The sequence below is a fragment of the Solea solea genome, chromosome 3, assembly GCF_958295425.1.
Source record: "Solea solea chromosome 3, fSolSol10.1, whole genome shotgun sequence".
NCBI lineage: Eukaryota > Metazoa > Chordata > Actinopteri > Pleuronectiformes > Soleidae > Solea > Solea solea.
The window spans coordinates 23292926-23307843 of NC_081136.1; the positions used below are offsets into that span (position 1 = coordinate 23292926).

Genomic DNA, 14918 nt, shown 5'->3' on the forward strand with positions numbered 1-14918 from the left:
TCTGAGAGGAGTAGTGCCCCGATTTGAGTTTGACCCAATTTTTTCATAAGAAATGAATTATTCCATAATTAATAAATTATTAATATTCTAAATTCATAACCAACCCCTGCTGCAAATTAGGTTTATTGGTAAAATGTACTAGCTAGCAGCACTTTGCAATGAGCACATCAAACAAGATCAAGGTCTCTTCAAGGTTTCTTCAAGGTCAACCCAAAACACCACTTTTAATGACTACTGTAGTCAAAATTATTCACTCCCTTCATGACGAGCATCTTTAGTACTGAGAGCACCCTTTTGCCTTTTGCTGTTATGACCTGCTGCAAATATAATACATAGCCAGACACCAGCTTCTGGCAGTGTTCCTGAGGAATCTTAGCCCATTCCTCAGGGGAAAAGGCCTCCAGTTCACTAATATTTTTGGGTTTGTGTGCTGCAACCGCCTTTTTTAAATTCCACCTTGAGACTTTCAATGGAGTTCAAGTCAGGAGACTTTAATGGCCACTCTAGTATATTCCAGGACTTCTTCTGAAACCAAACCTTGGTGGACTATGCTTGGGATTATTGTCCAGTTGGACGGTCCAATGACCAATGCCCAAGCTTCAGACAGCATGGTATTTTCTCCCTGGATTTCACACGCTAAAGTTTTCCAGTACCAGAGGAAGTGAAGAAGCCCCAGAGCATCACTGTGCCACTGCCATGCTTCACGGTAGACATGGTGTTCTTTTCTCCCTAGCCATTCAGAAGTGGACTTGCTGGTGTGCTACGGATCATTGTCCTGCTGCAGCACCCAAGTTTGCTTCAGCCTGAGGTCACAAACAGATGGCCGCACATTCTCCTTCAGGATTTTTTGGTAGACAGCTGAATTCATGGTTCAATTTATCACAGCAAGTCTTCCAGGTCCTGAAGCAGCAAAACAGCCCCACACCATCACACTACCACCACCATATTTGACTGTTGGTATGCTTTTTCTGAAATGTGGTGTTACTTTTACACCAGATGTAAAACTTCCAAAAAGTTCAACTTTTGTCTCGTCAGTCCACAGAGTATGTTCCCAAAAGTCTTGGTGATCATCAAGATGTTTTTTGGCAAAATTGAGACAAGCATTAATGTTCTTTTTGCCCAACAGTGGTTTTCGTCTTGGAACTCTGCCATGCAGGCCATTTTTGCCCAGTCTCTTTCTTATGGTGGAGTCATGAACACTGACCTTAACTGAGGCAAGTGAGGCCTGCAGTTCTTTAGATGTTGTTCTGGGTTCTTTTGTGACCTCTTAGATTAGTCGTTGCTGTGCTATTGCGGTAATTCTTGTCGGCTGGCCACTCATGGGAAGGTTGCCCACTGTTCCATGTCTTTGTGAATAATGGCCCTCACCATGGTTCTCTGGAGTCCCAAAGCTTTAGAAAGGTCTTTGTAACATTTTCCAGACCGATAGATGTCAATTACTTTGTTTCTCATTTGTTCCTGAATTGCTTTAGATCGTGGCATGATATCCTCCTTTTTTGGGATCTTTTGGCTGACTTCACTTTGTCTGACAGGTTCTTTTTAAGTCGTCTCTTGATGCAATAGGTCTGGCAGTAATTAGGCCTGGGTGTGGCAGTAAAAAAATGTTTTGTGTTAACTAGGGTTGTCTTTGTCTAATATTTAAATTTGTTTGATAATCTGAAACATTTGAGTGTGACAAACATGCTAAAAAATAAAAAATCAGGAAGGGGGCAAACACTTTTGCACACAACTGTACGTCCAATGTGCCAAGTTCGACTACTGTTGCCTCAGGGCTCTCAGACTCTCACCACACTTATTGACTCTGGTTCAGATGTGAACATCATGGACGATGACCTAGCTTGACAGCTGGGGGTCGAGCAAATTTCCCATAAAGGCCTTGGACGGCCTCCTTCTAAAGACTGTCACCCACCAAACTGTGCCCATTTGTATGCTGCTCTCTGGCAACCATCATGAGCCATGACCATATTAAATTAACATTGAAAATCTGTTAAATATAGGTCAGTAATTAGCTATCTGGGTCAAGGGTCGCTTTTTAGAGAAGGGGTTTAATAATGGTTACTTTAAAACTTTGGGTCACATATCCAGTTAATAAGGATATTTTAATTATTAATTAATAAAGTAAGTAAAGTTAGTAAACCAATTGATTGTAACAGCTAAATAAATGCACAACTAAGACTATCACGGTCAACATCTAGATGGATGTTTAATCCCCTAAAATTATTATTTTATTTGTCTTTAGTACTAACTCAGATAGGAATTCAGAGAACTCTAATAGGAACTCTGAATAAGGTGCAGGTGGGCGATAAACTTTGACTATAAGAATTGTTTTTTTTGTATTTTCCAACGAGGATGAGAGAGACTGAGAATAGGGCTTTCAAAAGATAAATATTCAGGTTTGAACTTTAGTTCCTGATTGTGGACTACTGTCCAATCCAAAGCCACACTGTCATTAATAAGATGCAAGACTCAGAAGGTGTGATACTGTAGCATTTATAAAGTGCCTTATCGTTTGCTTTGTCCCTCTCATTCTCTCTTAAGCCCAGTGAAACATTATGACTTCACTTGCTTTACTTTCTTTGCTTTATTCTCTCAGTGTCCTCGCTTTAACTGATAGCTCACTTTCCAGCATCACCACTGCAGCTCCACCAGCAGCCTCAAAGTGCATTCTTCTAAACAGCTTCCAGCCAGGATTTTTTGTCCAGGGTGACTATGTCATTGGTGGGATTTTCCCCCTTCATTATAATGTGAAAATGCCAGACCTTAATGGCACCTACAGACCACCACCAATAAATTGCAATGGGTGAGTTTCATAGATGATTGTGGGAGGATTATACTTACTTTTTCCTGTAAATTATGTCTAATTGTGCACTCATAATATATAATTGAGTAGACTGAATGTGTTGAGTTTTTAAATGAACAGACAACATTCATCTGTATCGACAGATTTGATCCCAGGGCTTTCCGGTGGGCTCAGACTATGAGACTGGCAGTGGAGGAGATAAACCAGAATCCAGTGCTGTTGCCGAATCACACTCTGGGCTACAAAATCTTCGATTCATGTGCATATCCACTGACAGGACAGAGAGCTGTTTTATCGATGCTGAATGGGGTGAGTGAGGAAAACTCTTCTGTGTGCACAAATGCCTCATCACTCCTTGCTGTGATTGGGGCTTCTGGATCTGCTCAGTCTATTGTTGTGTCAAGAATCCTGCAGCCATTCAAGATCCCCATGGTAACAGTGACTTTTATTTACGTCAATGATCACAAAAATGTAATTTGTTTCTCAGTAACACTGAACTCTGTTTTTACTCAGATCAGCTACTTTTCTTCATGTGCATGTTTGTCAGACAGACAAAAATATCCAACCTTCTTCAGAGTAATTCCTAGTGATGACTACCAGGTAAAATGTAAAACATGTGGTCAGTTATTGTTTTCAGTCAAAGCTCGACACATTTACTACTCTCATCAGAAATGATTATTTCCACTATCTTTCAAGCTTTAAACTGTAAAATTAAAACTATGAATAAAAAAAAGGCAAATCTTTAAACACTGAGAAATGGATCTAAATGTGTCTTCTTTCTTATATTAGTTAGTGTTTTTTTCAGGTTTGATTGTTGTAATAATCACTGATGATAATCACCAGTATATTTATATTTTTGTTTATTGTTACAATCTTTATTATTGATGTTTGTCGATGTTTTTCACTGTTAGTCTTTCTGCTTGTTTTAGAGTCTTTTATATATATATATACAGCACTGGTTACATTTTATTTAGATGAAACCATGCTTATAGGTGTTGTCCCTATCAAATAATACATCAAAATGTCTTTGTTCTGTCGAAATTCAATGCTTTATCGTTTACTGAATGCAGGCATGTTATAACAGGGCACAAAACCAAATCATTTATGAAAATATTGCTTTTCATTTTTTCATGATTTTGATGTCTTTGATATGAAACTGGGTGAGTTGATTGTCTTTTTCTGTTGAGCCCAGGTGAAAGCCTTTGCACAGCTGCTGGTGCACTTTAACTGGACTTGGGTGGGGCTGCTGCGAGAAGACAATGATTATGGCCGTTTTGCTGCAAAAGGTTTACTGAGAGAATTACAGGAAACCAAAGTATGTGTAGCGTACCAAGAAAGGATTCCTCTGCTCTACACTCGCCATGTGGGACTAAGGATGATGAAGGTATGAAAATGCTGTGTTCACTGTTTACTGTAGTCTGTATTTATGGTAACACTTTATATTAGGGAACACATATTCACCATTACATTACATTACATTACATGTCATTTAGCAGACGCTTTTATCCAAAGCGACTTACAATAAGTGCATTTAAACATTTGGGTACAAATAAGAGCTAGAAGTAAGTAAGAGCTTCAAGTAAATCAAACTATGAAGTGCTAGTCGTAAGTGCGATGTATTTTTTTTTTTTTTTTTTTTGTCGTCGTCGTCGCCTTAGTCGAGGTAGAGTCGGAAGAAATGGGTTTTTAGTCGGCGGCGGAAGATGTGGAGGCTTTCCGCTGTCCGGATGTCGATGGGGAGCTCGTTCCACCATTTGGGAGCTAGGACAGTGAACAGTCTCGAGTTCTGTGAATGCCTCTGCGATCCTCTCAGTGAGGGGGCAGCGACATATAACATATACTAACATATAAGTAGCATACTAGCTCTTTATTAGTAATGATATATATATAATATATTAAGGTTGTTCTCAATTCCCTTGTAAGTCGCTTTGGATAAAAGCGTCTGCTAAAGGACATGTAATGAAATGTAATTATTAAGCACGTACTAATACTTTATTCTAAATAACCTTATTCTACCTCTATTATCACATGAATTACATTTTTTCCTAAATAAGGTGTTAATATGTGCTTAATATTTACTAATAAAGGGCTAGTATGCTACTGATATGCATGTTAGTGAGTACCTAGTTAATGGTGAATATGTGTATAAGTGTTACCATATTTATATACAGAAATTCTTGTGTTGATGACCAGTTTTTTTTTTCTTATTTACACATTGCATCTATGTGGAGCACATTTTGTGTCACACATCTTTCATACCCATTCACACACAGTAATGTGAGGTTAAGTGTCTTGCCCAAAGAAACATCAGCATGTAGACTCATGGAGCCGGGAATCAAACCCTCAACCTTTCAGTTGAAAGATGACTCACTCTACCACTTACCCACCGTCCCCCCTTTAATGTGTTCTTACCACAAGATAAAATAATAACAACCTCTGGAACTCTAGAAACTGGGATGAACTAAAGTTATAATAGTTTCAATGAGTTTCAGTTAAAGACACATTTGTGCTGCTAACACATATGAATACATACACATTAAAGCTCCTATTTGTGGTTACTACTGTTTTCATTAAATTCAGAGAAAACTGTATCTTTGTCTCATTTTCATACATTTATCTCATCAGGCCCATATTAGATCCAGAGAGGAGAAGAAGAGAGTCATGGTGTGAATTGTAACTCTCTGACCATATATCAAAAAAAAAAACCTTTACAAAGAACATCACTTAACTAAATCCACATTAGGTCAGTACATCAAAAATAACAAAATAATCAGAATTGCACAATGCAAAACATTGTCCAGAAAATGAAGAAGGTCATAACACGCGGAAGATGAATAATGTCACAGGTGAAACTGTTAGAGCAGAGCACTTTGGCAGCTCAGTTTTTTCCACTTTGTACATCTGAGGTTTTCTTATTGTCACTCAGTTTTGATTTTGTCTCCTTGTAAAACCCTGTCATCTACATTATCTGACCCTCTGAAAAGGTGATGCAACGCTCTACTGCAAAAGTGGTGGTGGTATTTGCAGGCGAGGGGGCGATGACACCTTTCTTGAGAGACTACATGACTCAGAACATCACTGGAATCCAGTGGGTGGCGAGTGAAGCCTTCGTCACAGCATCAGTCTTTTCAGGGAGAGAGTATTACCCTTACTTGGGAGGAACCATTGGGTTTGGCGTCAGAAAAGGTCAAATCTCCAGACTGGGTGACTTCCTGCAGACAGTAAACCCTAAGAGATATCCTGACAATGTCCTGGTGCATGAGCTGTGGGAGTCTCTGTATGGTTGCAGTCCTTTTTCATCCTCTGTCACCCAGATGCCACCCTGCTCAGGGCAGGAGTCTCTGCTGGAACAGCACTCAGCCTACATGAATACATCCAGCCCTAGAGTCGCCTATAATGTATATAAGGCTGCATATGCCATTGCTCATTCCCTGCACAACCTCCTTCTATGTCACCCAGGAAGGGGGCCTTTCCAGAACAACTCATGTGCTCAGAGCAACAACATACAACCTTGGCAGGTAGTGTATAATCCACTATTTCTTTACCATTACAAACTGTGGGTCATTTAAATCTTAATAAAAATGTTATTTATTAAGTTTCAATTGTTTATTGTTCCATTGTAGACACAGCACTGAACTTCTAACTTATGGCTAAAAAAGATAATTGCAATTATTTCTGACATTGATTAATTTAGTAATGTGGGACAAGATATTTTAATTTCTATGTGATGTGTTCACTTCAATGTTATGTTACATTTCTACTACTGTACAAATTTAGGCCGTGGATTTTTAGGGGCCTTAAAACGTCACAACTCTGAAGACTGGGAAGCTCTGGAAGCATTTTACTGAAACACTTGTTTAGGGCAATTCAGTGTTTCATTTTGTGCATTTCCTATTTTTTAAGCTGCAACACTACCTCCAGGAAGTGAACTTTCAGATTGCTGGTAAGGAGGTGGACTTTGATGCCAAGGGTGACTCTGTACCCTATTATGATATTATCAACTGGCAGAGAGGCCCAGAAGGAAACATTGAATTTGTCAATGTGGGTTTGTTTGATGGAACCAAGGCTGTTGGAGAGGAGCTGTTGATCCAGGAGGACGGGATAATGTGGGCAGGACATCAGAGTGAGGCAAGCTGCTCACACTGTGTTTTTACCTTCATCAGATGCCAACTGTTGAAGTTCTGTAGGTTGAGATGGAGGTAAGTCAGGTGGACAGAACAGACTGGATCTGATACAGGGTCATTTATTTTCATACACAATGGAGATGCACAGCCCAGCTGGACTATGATGTGTTTGGTGACCAACTATCCACTGTTGTTTTCCTCATGGATCTTTCTTTATGGAATGTAAGAGTGAATGGTTGTTTGTCTCTAATGCTGGACTGGTGACCCGTCCTGGGTCTGACTCCACCTTTTGTCCTATGTCAGCTGGGATTGGCTCCAGCTCCCCATGACCCTCATGTGCAGGATGAAGCGGTAGACAATGAATTAATCTTTCTTCATGACAAAATGCTTCTGAAAGAGCTCTCATAGATCTACATATAAATATATTTAACAGAACCACAGGTTATGGACTAGCTTATGGGCAGGAACCCAGTCCTGTCCAGCTTGCAACCATGTGACCATCAAAAACTTTTTTGATGACTACCTGCATACCTGTAGTCTGGACTGACATCTTCAGTCCAAATTTATCTAACCAACATAAAACTCAAAACACTGTTAAACACAGTTGAGGAACTAGAAGTAACAAATACTTTATTGACAAGTGGTTATGAGGAATTTTCCATCTTTGAGTGATTGTCCAATAACATTCACAAATATCAGCACATGGTCTTTCCACTCTAGGTGCCAGTATCTGTGTGCAGTGCCAGTTGTCTTCCAGGTTTCCGGAAGGCTGTCCGTCGTGGGGAGCCTATCTGCTGCTTTGACTGTGTACCATGTGACAGTGGCAAAATTAGCAATCAGACAAGTGAGTTTAATCTGAACAATAAAATGACAAAGCAAATCTATTGCATTATAATGCAATACTGAAAATTGTTCATACTTTCTTCACTTTAGATTCAGTAGATTGTACAATTTGTCCTGAGGACTTCTGGTCAAACAACGACAGAACAGCATGCATCTCCAAGAAAGTGGAGTACTTGACCTTCGATTCATTGGGAATAGCCCTGACAGTGATGTCTGTGGTGGGCGCCTGCTTCACTCTGGCTGTCTGTGGAGTCTTCTTCTGTCACAGACACACGGCCATCGTCCGTGTCAATAACTCTGAGCTCAGTTTCTTCATACTGTTTGCACTGACTCTGTGTTTCCTGTGTTCTCTGCTTTTCATTGGAAAGCCAACATATTGGTCCTGCATGCTGCGCCACACTGCCTTTAGCATCACATTTTCACTGTGTATTTCCTGCATCCTGGGGAAGACCCTGGTGGTACTGGCTGCATTCACTGCCACCAGGCCAGGGCACAACATCATGAAGTGGCTGGGGCCTAAGCAGCAGAGGACCATCATTTCCAGCTGCACTCTGGTTCAGGTGGTTATCTGTGCTGCCTGGCTCATTGATGTTCCCCCTTTTCCATCCAGAAATACACAATATCAACATTCAAAGATCATACTGGAGTGTAGTGTGGGCTCTAGCCTGGCATTCTGGTGCGTTCTTGGATATATTGGTTTACAGGCCTGTCTGTGCTTTGTATTGGCTTTTCTGGCCCGAAAGTTGCCGGGGAACTTCAACGAGGCCAAGTTCATCACATTCAGCATGCTGATCTTCTGTGCTGTGTGGCTAGCATTCATCCCTGCTTATATCAGCTCCCCTGGAAATTATGCAGATGCAGTTGAGTCATTTGCCATCTTGGCCTCCAGCTTTGGCTTATTGTTCTGCCTGTTTGCTCCAAAGACTTACATTATTTTACTGAAGCCTGAAAAGAATACAAAACAGCACCTGATGGGGAAAGAAAATAAATGATAAAACACAAATTTATCGCAAAATAACATTTTGATTGTTAAATAATAGTTTAGCCTGTTGTCACTGGTGTAAAAAATGTAATTTTGACATTGCACATGTAGTGTATAAGAAATGTAATGATTAAATTGAGTTTATCACTTTAGTCTATAGCTTGAAGAAAGAAATGTATACAAATATAAATAATTCATCTGAAATAAAGATGTGAGGGAGAGACTCGTAGGCTCGAGTGTGAGTAGCTAACATTGTTGCCTGACAGCACGATGGTCACTAGTTTGTATTCTAGTTTGGTCATGGGCCTTTCTTTGTGGAGTTTACATTTCTCCGGTTTCCTCCCACAGTCCTGCAGATCAGGTTAAATGGACACTCTACTCACTATGGGTGTGAATGTGAGACTGAATGGCTGTGTGTCTCTGTATATGTCCAATAAAAGTGTCTCTTATTTTGTGAAACAAATGTCTTTTTTCGAAATTTGGAACAAAATAATAAACAGCTCGATAATTATTTATAGCAGTGAAAAGGAAAAAGAACATGTGCACCTTAAAAGCTCCCATTTGAAGTACTTTTACTGACAACAGTGACATTTCATTTACAACAGATGAGCTAAATGATAAAAGTGCTGTGAGTCCCTCACAGCACATGATTTAAATAATTCCACACTCACGTTTGCAGGTCTTTTTCCATAGAATTGATTCCAGCCATTTCAGTTCTCATTTGTTGTAGACCTTAATGTTTTCTGTGTCACACTGTGGTGAGGTTTGTTCTGTCTTGGGGTTTTGTCTTGTCATTTCCTGTTTTATTTTGAAAACTAACTCCTCTCGTTTCAGGTCACTTGCCCTTCCTCACCTGTCTGTCATCCCTGATCACCTATTGCTTCCACCTGTTCCCCATTACCCTCATGAATTTAAATAGGCTTTGTCTCCGTTGTCTTGTGCCAGAGTGTTTGGTCTTGTTTGTTCACCCCAGCCTGCATTCAATCCTTGTCATAGCCACAGCACTGCTCGATCATGTAAGCCTGTTTGTTGCTCGCAAAGAGTGATTTTTTTTGTTGTAAGTTTTGGAAGTCTTTAGTTTAGAAACCATAGCTTCAGTTAATTCTATAGCCGTTTTCATTTAAAATTTCATAGTTTCTCATAGAGACTCCGTTTTTCAGGAGTGAGTTTTTGTTTTGCTTAGTTTTTCTATTTAGTCAGGTTTTCCTCCAGTCGGAGCGCTCTTTGTTTGTTGAGTTTTCCTCCGTTGGAGTGATTTTCAGTTGGTTATTTTTTTTGTTCGCTTAAGTTCACCTTAAAAAAGCTAACCTTAGCTCATAGATTGTTTCATAGCCTATTCATTTATCACTCGGTCAAGAGGTGATCTGTTTTTTTGTGACAAATAAAGCCTGCCTTACCGTCCATCTCTGCGTCTGAGTCCTGTTTTGAGTCCCGGCATGACATTCTGAAGAGTTTGTGGTGCCTATTCAACAAACCATACTTCTACTTTTCAGTAACACAAAGATTAGTGTCCTGTTTTTCAGCTATGCAAGGCTTAAAAAAGCAACCATCAAGGATATCATGAAGAAATAAAATGATATCGGTCCAATAATATTAAGTGATGAAGTGCAACTTTCTATCTGCTCCCTACATAAAGCATAAAATACAAAAATGCCAAAAATACTTAGTTCATCTGTTATATTTTCCAGTCACAACTTTCTTATTATTTCTTTCAGGTTGCAGTAAAATAATATAACATTTGGGGACAAAAATACACAGTAATAGCCCAAAAGTGGAAGCTAATATAGCAAATATTTCTACAGCCACAGTAAATTTCCCAGGAGAGCTAACATAAGCTGGTATGAAAGTAATCCACACAGCCCAGAAAATCAACATGCTAAATGTGATTAGCTTGGCCTCATTGAATGCATCAGGTAACTTGCGCCCGAGGAACGCCAGGAGCAGGCAGAGGAATGCCAGGAGTCCAATGTAGCCCAGGACCAGGTAAAATCCAGGAGGCCATGTCTCTTTACACTCTACAACAATCTGATTATGTAAAAAAAAAAAAAAAAGAACATCAATAGCAATACAACACAATTTCAATGAGAGTTTAAATATATTAATTTTCTTTGATGATAATGCACAATGAAGACCCTGTGTGATTTACATTTTTGGTAGAACAAAAAAAAAGATTCTGAAGGAGCCATCAAAGCACATCATCCTTACTTTTCCAGTTGAGGCTTGATAGTTTGTGTTCCTAAAAGGGAAAGGGGGTTCCCCCAACAACCAACCAGCACAGAGACAAACCTGAGAGCCCACAGTAAGATAGCAAATCATTAAAACATCCTAAAATCTTCAGAACTTGAGGAACCTAGTTTTCCAACTTTCTCACCTGAGGAGCTGTAGTGCAGAGGATCAGTGCTCTCTGTTGAGAGGGCCCAAACATCTTAATAACTCTGGAACCAGGTACTCTTGCCTGGAAGGCCAAGAGAACAACAATGGTCTTTACAAGGAGGCAAGACAGGCAGAGGACAAAGCTGAGCCCAAACGCTGCCTGCCGAAGCCTGCATGACCACGCAGATGGCTGACCAATGAACACCAGGGAACACAAGAAGCACAGCTGCAGTGAGACAAGGAGCAAGAAACTTATCTCTGAGTTGTTGGCCTTGACAATGGGTGTGGAACGGAACCGGTGAAAGACAGTGGTGATGATGGTTGTCAGGACAACACCCAGCAGAATGAGTAAGAGCAGGATGACGCCCATGGTGTCGGAAAAGGAAAGGAACTCTTCAACCCCGGCAATGCATTTCACCTTGTCTTTGTCTGACCAGTGAAACTCTGGACATTTGGTGCACTCACTGGAACCTTCAAGGGACATTTAGAGACACACACACACACAAACACACACACACTGCTGTGTAAGCAGACATGACTGTGTGAAAAGTGTGGCTCAATTATTATCAAAGCTGTCGACACAACGTATAATGTGATGTGACTTTTAATTTCTTCCACCAAAACAATACACACAGCTTTTTGATGTTTATGTCTTTCGGAGAATCAAATAAAAACGTTCTCCTTTTGTTGAAGTCTAGTCTATTTTTTTGTTGTGAAATAACATTTGCAGTACTACATAAGAACCTAATTGTGATCCCCTTTACATGTAATGGAGAAAAACTGAGACGTGATTGATATGTTTCCACACGTGTGGTTTAGAATGTTATCTGAGTGAAAACCGTGGAATTATACTTAGTTCAGCAGTATGAAGTCATGTTCATCATGACTGACATGAGTCAGCTTCAGTTTTTGTGTAAAATTCATAATGGCCAACAGCTTCACAGTGTATATGAATGAAGAACATGTTCAGCACCTGTCACATTACTGATCTCTCCATCAGCACAGGGAAGACAATCAAAGCAGCAGTGAGGCTCTCTTTGACGCCTGGCCTTTCGACTGCCAGCAGGACATGGAGCACTACACTGAGACACTGGCACCTGTGGAATAACAAAGAATTCCAAAATCAAGATTTATTTCTGATGAGATGCTTATTCAAACTATTAACATAAAAAATACAACCATGCTAATTATGTAGCCCAGAAACAAAGGATTTTGCGCTGTTTAAAACAGACATTTAGGAGATGTATGACCTGTGACTGCCCTCTTGTCCATACAATGGCACTCTGCTCCATCTGCAATTGTTGCCCAAGTGGAACTGAACCATCAAAGCTTCCCACTTTGACAAACCTAGATAGAAAAGTTTGTAAAATAAAATATCAGTAAGGCCAAATAATAACTGTGATACAAAAGCACTGAAAGACCCACAACAATCATAAATACAGGTTCTTAATCATGGTTACATGTACAAAAAGTTGTTTTCCTTCTTTCAGTGTAATCTTACCTAATGTCACCATTGCTGTCCTTCTGCCAGTTAATGATGTCATACAGAGGGACTGGCTCTCCACTGGAGTCAAAATATACTTTCTCCTCAAACTGGTCAGTAAAGTTTACTGTTTTCAAATGATGCAGCAGCTGAATGTAAGAAGGAAGAAGAAAAAAAAAATAATGACGCGAATAAAAAAATCACATGCTGTTGTTTAATGTTTAAGTTACCTCTGTGGAAGTAAATGATATGTCTTTAACACACTCCCCTGTAAGACCTGTAGAACTGCAGTTGAGCAAAGTGTGCAGAGCGTGGGCTATAGCATACACAGCTTTGTACACATTGTAGGATATTCTGACCTGAGATACATCAGTGTAACTGCTGTTTGTTTTCCGCAGATCCTCTGAACCTGTGCATACAGGCTTCTCATCAGCCAACACTTTTAATGTGAGCTTTTGTTCAACAGTGGGCACAACCAAGTTGGTTAAAGAGTCTGATTTGTCACCAAAAGCGTCTGATCCCATCTCATTATTTACAGTACCTGCTGCATCAGTTTCAGATCTGTTTCTGAACTGTAATCTACAGCCAAAGAGGTCTTCCCAAAACATGTTCACAAATTCCATCCCTGGTTCAGGAGATGGCCGGACATTCAGCAGGAATTCTTCCAAGGTGGGGATTCTGGCACCAGGGAAGGAGAAGCCCAATGTGCCCTCTAGGAGAGGGTGGAAGCTGGGTGAGGTCAGCACACTAGCAGTCACCCAGGCTTCACTAGCTACCCACTGGATCCCTGTCACATTTCTTTTAGCCAGCTGTGAGGGCATGTGAAGAAATATGATTATCATACATTACTGCATGAAAAATTCTTGACATGAGTGACCACACAATACATGATGGTTCACCTCTGAAAACAGTTCCAGTAGCTGACCCTCTGTGGCGAAGACCACTACAACCTGTGCATTTGAACTCTGCAGCTTGCCTGCCATTATTTGTATCTCAGCTTCTGTGGGTGACTTGTGGATCGTTAGATGAAATGCCACACACCCACCTCGCTGCCTAAACTGGTTAGAGAAAGCTTGGATTCCATAGTGACTGTAGTCATCCTTGGAAATAAACAGAAATCATTTGTAACTCATTTTGGTCCATTTTACTTACAAAAGCAAAGTAATTTTCTCACCGTGGTCCCTACTGTTCCCACCCAGAGCCATTCTAAGGATGTAACCAGTTGTACAAGACCTCTAACTTGAAAGAGATCACTCGGAACAGTCCGCAAGAAGGATGGGTACAGCTGCTTGTCAGTAAGGCAAGTACATGTGGCAAAGTAACTCACCTATTTGAAAGAAACAAAACATTACTGTGCTTTTTTTTTAAATCAGTTTTGTGATCTGAAAAACTGTGACTTGCCTTATAGTACTTTTCTCACCAGTGGGATGTTGAAAGGACCGAGAGTGTGAGCAACAGCTCTTGTAGGGGAAGAGGATGCAAGGCCAATCACTGCAGACACAGGAGACCCAGCTAAACACAAAATCTCAGATTGTTTACTTTTATCCATTCGCTCCTCTGTAATGTTTCCTGTTATGTCATTGTCTTTATGGTCATGCAGCACTGTGCTTTCATCCCGTCTACCACCTATGTCCTTTGACGTATTTAATCGGTTTCCAGTTTTTACAGATTGTTTCACTTTTGTTGTCACAACTTTGACATGGCTGATTAAAGGGAAAAGAGCTTGCATGCTGGTGTGGACATGGTCACAGCTGTCCATGATCCTGAAACCAAGTGTGACACCTGGTAACAGACTTGAATCACGATTAATTTCCTCCACTGCAAACACCATGGTCATCATCCAGCGAAAGGCTCTGTGGTCAAAACTGCAGAACATTGAACACAGCTGAATTCATTCTTGGTTTTTCATCATGAGACAGAAAACAACACAAAATATGATACATTAGAACATGTAAGCAGAGTACAGGCAACATGTATGAGAAAGTATTGCCGGAAAAGTTCATGATTTTCACTATGATCGTACTCACCCACTGCATTGTGTGCGGCGTGGTTTGGTAGAGTAGCTGTGCTGTGGCTTAGGAGCAACATAATGCAGAGGAAAAAACCCACCAATCACAATATCTCCTTCTGACTGCAGGGCCAAAGACTCTGTTTCTACAAGTTTTACACACTGAGGTGAAATAGAATCCAAACCACCCTGTCTTTGTTTCCTCCAAGCATTTAATCTGTCTCTTATAGCCTCCTGTCCCTTTACTGCATCTCCCTCCGAACGTTCAGGAAGACTGGAAAAAACAGGAAAAGGAAGGTGAAATG

At 40.3% G+C, this 14918-nt stretch overlaps 2 protein-coding genes across 2 annotated transcripts; one reads left to right on the forward strand and one right to left on the reverse strand.

Moving 5' to 3' along the window:
- Positions 1-2735: 2735 nt before the first annotated feature.
- On the forward strand, positions 2736-8759 carry LOC131456162 (extracellular calcium-sensing receptor-like). The gene is made up of 8 exons (XM_058624224.1): positions 2736-2800; positions 2944-3232; positions 3314-3400; positions 3993-4184; positions 5785-6318; positions 6704-6928; positions 7645-7768; positions 7858-8759. Exons 1-8 carry the CDS (start codon positions 2751-2753, stop codon positions 8757-8759), a joined length of 2403 nt encoding a protein of 800 aa, XP_058480207.1. The 5' UTR covers positions 2736-2750.
- A 1447-nt stretch (positions 8760-10206) lies between these two features.
- On the reverse strand, positions 10207-14445 carry LOC131456154 (extracellular calcium-sensing receptor). Its single transcript, XM_058624215.1, has 12 exons — positions 14314-14445; positions 14026-14181; positions 13780-13932; positions 13505-13705; positions 13142-13315; positions 12836-13030; positions 12624-12754; positions 12373-12469; positions 12096-12219; positions 11121-11593; positions 10955-11035; positions 10207-10774 (listed from the first exon to the last, which is right to left on the reverse strand). Exons 1-12 carry the CDS (start codon positions 14443-14445, stop codon positions 10418-10420), a joined length of 2274 nt encoding a protein of 757 aa, XP_058480198.1. The 3' UTR covers positions 10207-10417.
- Between the last annotated feature and the right edge of the window lie 473 nt (positions 14446-14918).